General features: G+C 36.1%; 1 protein-coding gene across 1 annotated transcript in view; it reads right to left on the bottom strand.

Moving 5' to 3' along the window:
• MS3_00005618 (uncharacterized protein) overlaps positions 1-13458 on the bottom strand; it is a 42834-nt gene that overhangs the window by 9235 nt on the left and 20141 nt on the right. The window contains exons 4-6 of the mRNA XM_051213715.1: positions 12193-12393; positions 3720-3935; positions 2075-2263 (exon numbers count right to left, since the gene is read on the bottom strand). Of these exons, the coding sequence (XP_051069715.1) occupies positions 2075-2263; positions 3720-3935; positions 12193-12393 (606 nt within the window). The remainder of the gene's footprint in view (positions 1-2074; positions 2264-3719; positions 3936-12192; positions 12394-13458) is intronic.

Raw genomic sequence — 13458 nt, 5'->3', positions numbered from 1 at the left:
TTACTATTGAAAAGCAGAAAGTAGCATATACCAGTTTCATGCGCATGCTGAAGATTGAGTGTACAAAAAGTAAGATGAGTTTACCTTATTTGAAAATAAACTGTTTCAAAATAGTCGTCGTAGATTGCGCTAATTTCCTAAATATCAATTTTTCTGTAAAAATTTATCACAGATTGATGCTAGAATTAATGTAGGTTTCATTCATAATAACAATTACTTAATTCACCAATATAAATTTCATTACTATTAGGAATTCTTAACATGAAAATTATAGATTATAGCAACAAAACCACTCCTCAACATAAATTCAATTTGTAATTATTCCTAAATATATTCTATAAATTTTTTTCAATTGTCAATTTCTGCCACTACTATAGTCTTCAATTGTGAAAGTTTTTAACTGGTTCACTGACTACAGCTCTTTCCTTCATCTGTCATATATTGAACCAATGAATTCCAATGTAGTCGTCTATTATGTCATTGGAGAATAGAGGAAAAGACTATACCAAGGGCTGTGGAGATTATATCCGAGTTTTTCAGTATTTAACACCCACACAAATGGTCAATTTTTTTTAAAAAAAACCGCATATTTGTATACGCCTGCCACTCAAAATTCTAAAGTTCAAAACAAACCTGAAACAAAGAGCGTTTATCTCAATATTTGTACGTTTGAAAAATAAGTAAGCGAAACATTTGGGCGAAACCGTCAATTATTATGATAATACAATCACACCGTATGATTAATCGCAGATAAACATATTCAAATTTAAATGTATGAAATAATTGAACACGGAAATTTTCTATAGCAACGACCTTTTCATAAACAACAACAAGAGAAATGAACCTGTAAATACAGCAGTGAATATCTTTATGTAGTCTGGTTATTATACCACAGGAACAAACTGTAATGCCCTGGATATCCTTTTTAGAGAAATTTTTCCTCAATTCTTTGTACTGGTAATTAAGAGTGTGACATTTATCATAGACAAAACAAAAGTCCTAGAGAAGTTGTTTTGAAAATTTTCCTTGTATTTCGATTAGTTCTGGTAAATGCTTGACATTTTTCTAGAAAGAGTTACAAGCATAGTACGTTTTTTTAATGTTATCCAGATGAATGGTTAAGCAATATAGTTATGTAACGAACACTTTTATTGCAGTGAAAAGTGTACAGTGCTCCTCACATTTATTTCACTTTGTTACGTCATCATTATTACGCGGAGTGGATAAAAGAAGTCTCATAATGACCAATATGATCAGGATTAGTTGAATAGACTTTGCACAATCATTTGCTAACTCTACATTTTTTCGGCATCAGACGCACTTGCTTTGCAAGCATAAGATAAATATTCTGATTGTCAGATTAATGAATATGAAGCTTACACAATAATTAAGGGTCGTATTACAGATGACCCCATACATATAAAAACTATAAATGACCCTTTAAGAATTGTCGATTTTTTGGACAGTTCTATTCCTATGAAGCATAATATTTACGATAAAAAGAATAGCAGAAAGCCATGATGTGTACTTTTTGATTATAGCTACAGTCTTCAACCGGACGATTACGACAGAAAACGTTGATTATTTGACAAAAACACCTCATTGTTGTTAATCAACATTCTAAACATCTACTTTTATGTAGCATCAGTCGTAATCTTTTTTGTTTAGTTACTTTGATACGATAAGCGTATGACAAAAGTCAAGAATAATAATTTCGAGCAGAATTTTTATTAATAAAAAAATGGATTTAGTAAATTTATTGGTAACACGAAGAATAAATTTCATGTTAAACAATTTGAATTATTATTATTATTCTGGCTAGCTTTTTTTTAAGCAAGGTTGTTTTCTACGGAATAGGGTTGCTAACCCCATGCCCAACACTCTTCCTTTACGCGGACTTAGAATCGGCAATAGCCCTAGGAGAGCAATAGGTGGAGTTAACCAATTCAAATGGTGAATAGAATTTTCTCAAACTATGTGTACAAAATAAACGTTATTCTTATTGTGTTTATTTGTTAAAAAAATTTATGAAACAAAGAAAATTTTAAAATAATAAAAATGTATTTCAAATTACCAAACTTAAAATATCTTTACGAAAACAACTACCACCAAAGCCAAGACTAGCATTTAAAAAATATGGACCAATTCGATGATCTGCACCGATTGCTTTAGACACTTCTTTAATATCAGCATTTGTTTGTTCACATATAGCCGAGATAGCATTGATACTGCTAATACGTTGAGCAAGAAAAGCATTAGCTGCCTATGAATGGAATAATAATAATAATATAAAGCAATTAGTCCCTTTTATAAATTTCGATAGAACAATGAGAAGACGGAGTTGATCTGAAAAATGTGTATAGCGCTAATACATCATATTTTTCAGATCAACTCCGTCTTCTCATTGTTCTATCGAAATAATAATAATAATAATCATGAAAAGATTGAGCGCTAACAAACGACTAATGAATGTTAAGGTTGATTTCTGAAATTTGAAATTATTATACCAAATGAATTCAGTATCTACGTGCCCAATTAAATGGACAACTGATATATTGAGTACATTACTAATAAATTAGGTTATGCCAACGAAGCCAATACCAATAGGATATGTTAGCGTTGATATGCCGAGGCTAATTCTTTCTAGCATTAGCCTGTTCAATTAGAACACGGAAAATGTTAACCGATTTACTCTATGTATATTATGACTCAAAGGTTACAATATAATATACATCAATTATAAGGCCACCATACACCATAAATAGAAAATCTTAATCTGTACGTAACTACGTTATTTGTGGTACAAAACTAAGTAACGGGTATATGGTTAATTAATTTACAGGCAGTAAAAGATACATACATATTATTTTGCTCGTGTTACAAATATTCTTCTAATGAACAATTTGTTAGTCTGATATTATCAACATAGAACTAAGCATATATATATATATATATATATATATATATATATATATATATATATATATATATATATATATATATATATACGTAAGCCCAAGCAAGACAAGATAAAATTGACAAGATGAATACCAAAAGAGTCTGAACAATATATTATGAATGATAGTGAATAAAACCTAAACATGGAGAATATGATTAGAGAAAAGGCTGAAAAGATATATACGAAGGAATATTGAAACTGAAGATCTAGAGCAAGATAAGAAGTGAAATCATGACCAATTTCAGCACATACAAATATGCAAGTCCAAAAAAGTGTGAATGATCTCAAATTTACTACTCCAAAATAATTTTATGCATGATTTATTCGTGAAACATAGCCGAAAAGGACATCAGAAAACAAATAAAGATGCACAGATATATGCTTATCTTTCTAGAATAATAATCTATTGGAAATAAATTTTCACGGTTGAAATTATGAACTAATCATAGCTACACCACCATTGAAAACCTAAAAAAACTGGACAGCTGTTTCGACCCAGTGAAGGAATCCGCAGCAGTGTGCGTCTATGACCTCGCATTCAGGAACCTCCGGTCGCACGCGCGAACACTTAAACTCTAGACCACTGAACTGGCATCCAACGGTGTTAGTGTCTAACTTCAGTTAATCCATGATCTTACTCAACCCTTCATTGATTGCCACAGATTGAACTCCACTGATCATGACTTTTCACTAGAACTCCAGGAGTAACATTTTAAAGCCGGTCAATAGTGAGCATATGATTGTTATGAAAATAAATTACCAATTTAGATAATTCCGATGACCAGGTCGATGTAATAAGTATACGTTCTGCTGGTACCCAATGTAAATATATCCAACGTAACATTTCAATTGCTAATTTACCAGATGACGAATGTGAATCACCACCAATTAGAATACGATCTGGATTACATAAATCATTGACAGCAGTACCTTCAGCTAGAAATTCCGGATTCGATAAGACTACAAATTCATTAAGCTTTTATGTAAAATCAATAAAAATGAAGAAAACAAACCCATAATAAATTCAATATATAATCAAAATGTAAAACAATGATAAACTAAAAAGTCGATAATATAGACATAAAAAATTTATAAAAACAAAGTTTAGAAGAAATAGTGAGACAAGATTTAGCATTTTAAATTTAATTGAACCGGTTGAAAGAGGAAAACAAAATGCTGTAACTATAATTCATTTTTGTATCGGTTGCTTGAATTGAAATTGTTTTACGTGTCTTATACACGTTCCGACCTTTCTCCGGACTGGGTACAGTACATTTCCGATCCGACGTTCTATGACAACTGGTTCCCACTTCCTATTACCTTGATACGACTTGACAAATACCCTTTCACCCACCTGGAAGCTACGAGTGACCGCACGATACTCATTCATGGGTTTATTTGTCTTTCTGGGCAGCAACGTACTGTTAAAGACTGTCCGGATTTTTCTTCCGAACATACACTCGGCCGGTGACTTTCCTTCTGGTACTGCCGGATTAGGAGTAACTCTGTAAGACATTAGGAACTTACTGATCACTTGTCCTGGGATACCCTCACCTCCCCTTTTGATCACAGCTCTTGTTATCGTATCCACGAATCTTTCTGCTTGGCCAATCGACTGAGGATGGTACAGAAGAGATTGTCGATGCGATATGCCATTTTCACTGCAAAAGCGTTTGAAAGTGGATGACATAAAATGAGTGCCGTTGTCAGTCACTAAGATCTCTGGAACCCCAAAACAAGCAAACAATCCTGCCAGTAAACTTATTGTACTCTCTGAAGTCGTTTTCGACATGTCATATACTTCTGGCAATTTTGTGAAAGCATCGACAACAACTAAGTAATTTCTACCGTGTATTGGTCCGGCGAAATCAGCGTGTATTCTTTGCCAAGACCCGTCCGGCTTTGGCCATGGTTGTGGTTCAGCTTTCGTTGGATTCTTTGCAGCCTCTAGACAGGACCAACAACTGCGACATTTTTGTTCCATATCATGGTTTATTGACGGCCAGTATGCATAGCCCCGAGTCAGTGATTTCATTTGACTTATCCCCGGGTGCCCGCTGTGGAACTGCTTAATGATTTGATTTCGAAGATTTCTGTGGATAACGATACGGTGGCCAAACATTATACACGAGTCGAAAACTGTCAAAGAATCTCGTCGGTGAAAATATTGTAACAGCTCTCCATGTAGTCTAGATGAAGTCCACTTGTTGAGTATGCAGCTGCGAACGACCTCCAACGCATTATCCTTCTTGCTAGCTTCTTTAATGACTTCGAATGTGACCGGAAGTCAGGAAACTGCGTCTGCTAATGCTGTGTGAACCTCAGCCTCAACGTCTATGGTCGCTACAAGCACCTCTTCTTCTTGTTTTGTATGAGAGCCAATCAATCTTGAGAGGGCATCTGCCTGGCCGAAATCCGTTGTTGGTCGATACTTTATCTTGAAATCACAGCCCAGTAGTGTAGTTGCCCATCGCTGTAGCCGGTTTGCTGTATATACAGGAATACCTTTTTTGGATCCAAAGACTGTCAGTAACGGTTTATGGTCTGTAAGTAAGGTGAACTGTCTGCCAAACAGCATCTTGTGGAACTTTTTTACAGCAAATATGATAGAGAGCTTCTTTCTCCATTTAACTGTAGTTTCTTTCAGTCATAGTCAGCGATCTTGCAGCGTGGGTGATTGCTTTCTCAGACCCGTCAGGGTAGGCATGTGAAATTACTGTTCCAATTCCGTAGTTTGACGCATTTGCTGCGACTATAATGGGAAGATCTGGATTTTAGTGTGTAAGGAGAAGGTTTGATGATAGGAGCTGCTTTAGTTTTAGGAATGCTTCCTGGCATTCGGTTGAGCAGAACAATTTGGTATACTTTTTCAGTAAGCAATTAAGAGGAGCACGATGGCGATGCAGATCTGGAAGAAAAACTCCATAATGACTAACCATTTCCAAGAAAGAACGTAAAGTTGATACATCAGTCGCTGGAGGCATGGACTTTATAACCTCGACGTTTTCAGGATCAGGTTTTCTTCCGTTTTTATCGATCATGAATTCCAAATAGCGGACTTGCTCCATGTAGAAATTACAGTTTTCAGCACGTAATCTCAACCTATAATCTGCTATGCGTCTAAGAACCGTATCCACCCTATTTTTTATGTCAGCATAGTCTGTACCTATGATCAGTATTTCATCGAGATAGGCCGCAGTACCAGGGATATCTTGTAGCATAATGTCCATAACTTGTTCGAAGATTGAAGGGGTGGTCTTTACTGCAAACGGAAGTCTGTTACATCGAAACAACCCTTTATGAGTGTTTATTGTCAAGTAATGCTTACACTCTTCCGCTAATGGAACCAGTAAATAAGCTTCTCATAAGTCCAGTTTTGCAAAATACTTGCCCCCATTCAGTTTCGCAAGTAATTCTGGTAACGGCAAAGAGTATTGATGGGCTTCAAATGATTCATTTAATCCAGTCGAATAATCTGCGCATAGCCGGATACTTAAATTTGACTTTTTGACAATCACTATTGATGCTGCCCAGTCACAAAAGTTAACTGGTTCTATTATTCCACTTCTTTGCAGACGCTCTAACTCTTGTTCAACATTAGGCAGCGTTGCATGGGGTACCGGACGTTTTGGTCTAAAAACGGGAGTGACTCCCGGTTTAAGACTTAGAACTGCCATTACCTTGTCGCACTCCCCCAGTTCTTCCGTAAACACATGACTATTTATTTCCAACACAACAAACCTGAAATTCTTTTCCGCTGGTTTATTGATACTAAGGGAGCTGCATGTGCGGTTAATGGAGAGATGTGCTAATTGCAGTGTTTCTATGAGGTAAAGACTCAGCAAATCTAGTTCCGAATAATGTTTGATATATAGTGTTGCATTTGTTTACGCAATTCCTTTAACAACTCTACAACAAAGCTCCTCAAAAATATTTAATTTCTTCCAGATGCGCTATGAGCTGACTGGGTTGTTGGGAGCACCTGAGGTTTTCCGATATGCTCCCAAGTTCTTCGACTAATAAGTGTGATATCGGAAGCAGTGTCGAGCTGCAGACGGGCACGCTGTTTATCTATCTCTAAATTTACACACTTTCGTTGGCGGTAAATTTGTGCTCGGTTATGTGATACCAATATTTTCTTAGTTAGTGCACTAGATCTGTATTTCTTGAGGTAAGGTTTCGAAGAATATCACTTATGTGTTCTTTTCCTGCAGCTTGTTTCTTTGTGACCCTTACGATGACATTTAATGCAATAATATTCTTTATATGGGCAAAACCTCTTATAATGTCAACCTCCACATGACCAGTATGGAGATGAGGGCTGGTTGTTTGAAATGTCCTTCTTACGTACAAGAGAATCTTTCTGGCCATTTATTACCTGCACATATAATGACCGGCCACTGTTTTCAACCATAGAAGGGTCATGTTTTAGATTCACTGACCTCTGACACCCACTAGTCACTTCTTGTTGTGTTATATTTAGACACTGTTCAATTTTGCTCAGAATTCTGGTTGTGATGTGGGCATCTTCAGGTGACTGCAAGCTGGATACAAAAACAAGACACTTGAACTGATCTTCTGTCATTGCTGATAATTTGAAGCGCTCACACTCGCGATTTACTCTGCCAGCATGTTGTACCCAGTCATCGTCTCCCGCTTTAGCCAACTTCAAACATTGGTAACGAATATTGAACGACGATGACTGTTCACCGAAAATTTGTGATAAAGTTACGACCATCGCATCAAATGAAAGGTCTTTTGGGTTCTTAGGGAGAATGAAATTGGTTTAGCGCTCATGTTCAGGTGTGCCAAGTTTGAGTAGCAATATTCTGACCTTTGCGGCATCATCAAATTTCTCTAGGTCGACCTTGAATACATCTTCGTATTTCTTGAACCATGATTCAAATGTGACACCAGCCAAATCATCAAAATGAAATTCATGGATAGAATTAATAATGTGGTCAGCATGAGATTTGGAAGGACCATCTGTAAGCCCCTTCTGATTTGGGTTAATTTTCTGGGTTAGAGTCTCTATAATACGAATCTGGAACTTCGAAACGTTTTTCTTGCCGCTCCAGCAAGGCTTCAAATTGGTCAATGGTAAATGACATCTTGATAAGTTAACTCCGTCGCCAATTGTTATGTCTCAAAATGCTTATATTCTTGATATGACGCGTATAACTTGAGCACTTGAACGCTAAAACCCTTCCAAGTCACAATGAGAAGACAGAAGACTAGTGAAAGGAATGTTAATCCAGACAGTGTCAAATTAAAGTACAAACTGTCAGGTATTTATAGATCTCAGTAAAAACGAACTCATCATTATAGCTATCCAATCCGCACACAGGGGTTATCAGCGTTGTCGAAACGTGTATAAGACACATAAATCAAATTCAAAGGGACGGCAGAACATTGGTCCCACAAAGCCGACTGCCGTTTCAATTGATTGTGAATTCATCTCGAAAAGACCATCAGGGTCCATCACTCTTGAAGGTTGTGCGGCTTTGCCTTTGAGTCTTTTACCTCTTCTACATTCGCGCCTCTGAGGGTTTTTTCGAGATGAATTCACAATCAATTGAAACGGCAGTCGGCTTTGTGGGACCAATGTTCTGCCGTCCCTTTGAATTTGATTTATGTGTCTTATACACGTTTCGACAACGCTGATAACCCCCTGTGTGCGGATTGGATAGCTATAATGATGAGTTCGTTTTTACTGAGATCTATAAATACCTGACAGTTTGTACTTTAATTTGACACTGTCTGGATTAACATTCCTTTCACTAGTCTTCTGTCTTCTCATTGTGACTTGGAAGGGTTTTAGCGTTCAAGTGCTCAAGTTATACGCGTCATATCAAGAATATAAGCATTTTGAGACATAACAATTGGCGACGGAGTTAACTTATCAAGATGTCATTTACCATTGACCAATTTGAAGCCTTGCTGGAGCGGCAAGAAAAACGTTTCGAAGTTCCAGATTCGTATTATAGAGACTCTAACCCAGAAAATTAACCCAAATCAGAAGGGGCTTACAGATGGTCCTTCCAAATCTCATGCTGACCACATTATTAATTCTATCCATGAATTTCATTTTGATGATTTGGCTGGTGTCACATTTGAATCATGGTTCAAGAAATACGAAGATGTATTCAAGGTCGACCTAGAGAAATTTGATGATGCCGCAAAGGTCAGAATATTGCTACTCAAACTTGGCACACCTGAACATGAGCGCTAAACCAATTTCATTCTCCCTAAGAACCCAAAAGACCTTTCATTTGATGCGATGGTCGTAACTTTATCACAAATTTTCGGTGAACAGTCATCGTCGTTCAATATTCGTTACCAATGTTTGAAGTTGGCTAAAGCGGGAGACGATGACTGGGTACAACATGCTGGCAGAGTAAATCGCGAGTGTGAGCGCTTCAAATTATCAGCAATGACAGAAGATCAGTTCAAGTGTCTTGTTTTTGTATCCAGCTTGCAGTCACCTGAAGATGCCCACATCACAACCAGAATTCTGAGCAAAATTGAACAGTGTCTAAATATAACACAACAAGAAGTGACTAGTGGGTGTCAGAGGTCAGTGAATCTAAAACATGACCCTTCTATGGTTGAAAACAGTGGCCGGTCATTATATGTGCAGGTAATAAATGGCCAGAAAGATTCTCTTGTACGTAAGAAGGACATTTCAAACAACCAGCCCTCATCTCCATACTGGTCATGTGGAGGTTGACATTATAAGAGGTTTTGCCCATATAAAGAATATTATTGCATTAAATGTCATCGTAAGGGTCACAAAGAAACAAGCTGCAGGAAAAGAACACATAAGTGATATTCTTCGAAACCTTACCTCAAGAAATACAGATCTAGTGCACTAACTAAGAAAATATTGGTATCACATAACCGAGCACAAATTTACCGCCAACGAAAGTGTGTAAATTTAGAGATAGATAAACAGCGTGCCCGTCTGCAGCTCGACACTGCTTCCGATATCACACTTATTAGTCGAAGAACTTGGGAGCATATCGGAAAACCTCAGGTGCTCCCAACAACCCAGTCAGCTCATAGCGCATCTGGAATAAATTAAATAGTTTTGGAGACGTTTTATTGTTGAAAATGTGTCGGAAAATATTGACAAGTTATAACAATTGGCGATGTGGTGAAAAAAAATTCTGAACCCTCAATCTTCAAATTAATGAACCAAAGCCAGTCTGTCATTGGACAAAATTCATTGTAATTATTTCGAGTAATCAGCATACAGGGTTTTCGCCGGTGTCATTCAAGGACATTGATTGTTAATTAGTCATACAGTATTTTTCACTACCGCGCTCATTCAGAAAATGGCTATCTCTTCCGACCAATTACAGTTGCTATTTGATCGACAACAGCAGCGTTTTAAAAAAGAGTCAGTTGACTGTTTTAGACAATTTACGCACACGGCTACTAAATCATCCATGTTTTGGAGATGTGACAGAAGTTGATAAATTAATTTCGAATTTGCGTACAGAGCTGGAAAATGACTGCAGAACCTATGAACGTGTCGATGAGAGCCTCCATGAATCCTTGATAAGTGGTAATGTAAACGAAGTAGTAGCAGTCATTCATAATCCGCCCAGTGGTCCAGAAACGACCATTTTAAAAACATGCCATGTTGTGTGTTCAAATTCCATTGTCCCCGAAACACTATGTACAAACACTGACTTGTCCAGCTTACAGAAATTCGACGTCTTATTAAATGCTCATGAAATTATTGCAGTACCCGCCCAAGAAGAAACAGAAAATGAATCAAGCAGCATAATGAAGACAGTTGCATTATATTGAGCCCATCATTCTACGACAAAAGTTTCTGGTGAATATACGTATCGGGGTTCTCTAGTTGCTTTACCAGATATGAGTTATCTTAATGACTTACATACTTTTGATCAAATTTCTTACAGAAATGAGAAAAATTTGTTGGACGTATTAAATGATGATCGAGAACCTAATGAAATTTTGATAGCTGCTTATTATTCTAGAGACCGATTATCTACTAATGAGATTTTCGAGAGATTTGATGAAAATGTTCCACAAGAATCAAACGTTAATGACCTCACATCTAGTGTCGCTGATCCTTACAATCAAGTCAGTTCTAGTAGACTCTCTATTCAATGCGGCAACTATGTTTTAAATATGGTCAAACTAACTGTAACTTAGGAATATGAGGACCCAACATTATTCCGTAGGGGGAGGATAAAGTCATAAAATTTAAAGTCAGGATCTAAACTTTGAGACTTCAAAAAAAAGAAGGGAAGGTGAGATAATGGGAAGAAAAATCAATTTTCGATTGATTTATTTATTATGAGTTTTGTTCAACATTACTTCCGTTCTAATTCAATGTGATGATCATTCAGTGTAATATTCGGTTTTCTTTTCTCGTATGATATTTTATTCCGTATAATATACGATATTCCTCTATTCAATTTACATGAACTGTGCTCAGTATGTGATATGTTATAACTCTAAGTATTTTTCATATATGTGATTCATCCTAATTATTAATGAAAATGGGTGTACAATCAATATATGAGTGTGCTTTCGATTAAGGTTGTCGTCGTGTTTTGGGGTTAAGAAACATTCACTTATGCCAGTCTTTGTGTCCTTACTCTCGCGTCGTGGGAATTGAGGAGGTCCCTGTTCCGAGTATAAGTGATAAGCGTTTTCGACACAACAATGAGCGACGACCTGATACAACAAGCAGCATTCAACTGACAAGCTATATCAATTGGCGACGGGGATTTCGGAAAAATTGACAAGTTATAACAATATAACACACCTATATTTCAATGGGGAATACGAGTGCAATATCTAGCTCTGTTTTTTTTTCATTTACTGAGTGAATGTTGTATATAAAACCATAATTTCCACTGGAGAATTCATTTCACGCTACAATTCATACCTTACTTGCTTTTTTATTCCGGGAAGTTAAGAAGCATTACAGTATCGTGTTCATAGGAAAAATATACATAAACAGCTTCAGATGATTGAAATAAAATTTCCAGTGAGAACTATAGTTTTATATGCAATAATGACCCTTTGACTGAATAGAAGAATGTTCGAAGATGCAAGATATTCTACTTTTATTCATTATTGAAAGAGGGTTATTATCCATTTTTTCTCAAAATGTCATTTCAGTAAATTGGACAAAAAATAGAAGTAAAAAATGAAAAGTAAAATGGAATGAAATAATGTATACTTACCTTATTATCATTATTATTAGTTGTTATTGTAAGACTGGATATGTTACGACGAGACTTAGCTTCAAATTGAAGTATGGTACTTGTAGTCTCTGCTGCTTTCACCGGTACTGTACTTTTTTCAACTATAACTTTGGGTTGTCGTGATACTTTAGCTATACGTCGAGCTGCAGCCTCCAAGTTAGTTAGATCAGTTGCTCTACCCTAAAAGAATGTGAATATTATACATACAAGGGTATACGCATCTTTATTTTTGTAAATTATTTATATGCAATAGTCAATCAGATTAACATAGACAACGTATAACCTGATACACACATGTAGAAGAAGAAGACATAGTTCGAAACAGGACGGTGAAAATTAACATGAGAAGCATATGAAAAGAAAAGGCAATGAAAGGTTAAATGTAGACAAGAAAGTTCAGGAGCGAATGAGATCAACAAATGAAAATTATGCAACACTAGACTAAGTGTCTAAAGTAATGAAAACAATGAATGCATCTATGCGATTGTAGCCTATTTAGGCCATATCGCTTAATATCTCAAACAACAGGCTATGATTATTTAAAGGTCTATTATTATTATCACGAGTTCATTTTATTAATTGTATTAAATAGGAAAGATTATTTATCATTTTGATAGAAAATAAATGAATAAAATAATTTGTTAAGATTTAAGATTTAGTCAACATCCCGGCAGATGGCAGCCTGCTTGATCATCTGGGCTACCTGTTCCTGCCATCTAGATATTTCAACAAGTTATCTATTTTTGTTTGTTTTAATATATCACTATGTTTATTAATCGCATAACCTATTTTGCTGCGTTTCTGAAAAGGGTACAACCTTTCGTTGTCAAAGATACAAAAAACTCAATAAGAGACAATGTGGTTGCTGGCAATATACAACGGAAAGAATGCACATTATTCAGATGTTCATTTAGTGAACTGTTAACATCTAACTGGAGATCACTCAATATTTATCGCCAGGACCGACCAAGAAGAAAGAAACGGAAACTTATTGAAATACTTTACGCTGAGAATTCTATATTGTACCAAAAAATATAATATTGAATAAAGCTGATAATAATAATAATCTGGGATACCTGTTCCTGCCATCTAGATATCTGTTTTTTTTTGTTTTAACAAACCATTATGTCTATTAGTCATATAACCTATTTAGGTGTGCTTATGGAAAGTTTACGACCGTCCACTGCACATGTTACAAAAATCCCCAATCAGAGACATCGTGGTTGCTGACAATATGCATAGAAA

The sequence above is a fragment of the Schistosoma haematobium genome, chromosome 3 (assembly GCF_000699445.3).
Source record: "Schistosoma haematobium chromosome 3, whole genome shotgun sequence".
NCBI lineage: Eukaryota > Metazoa > Platyhelminthes > Trematoda > Strigeidida > Schistosomatidae > Schistosoma > Schistosoma haematobium.
Note: the sequence above shows the minus strand (reverse complement) of the source record. Positions and strands in the feature narration are given on the sequence as shown.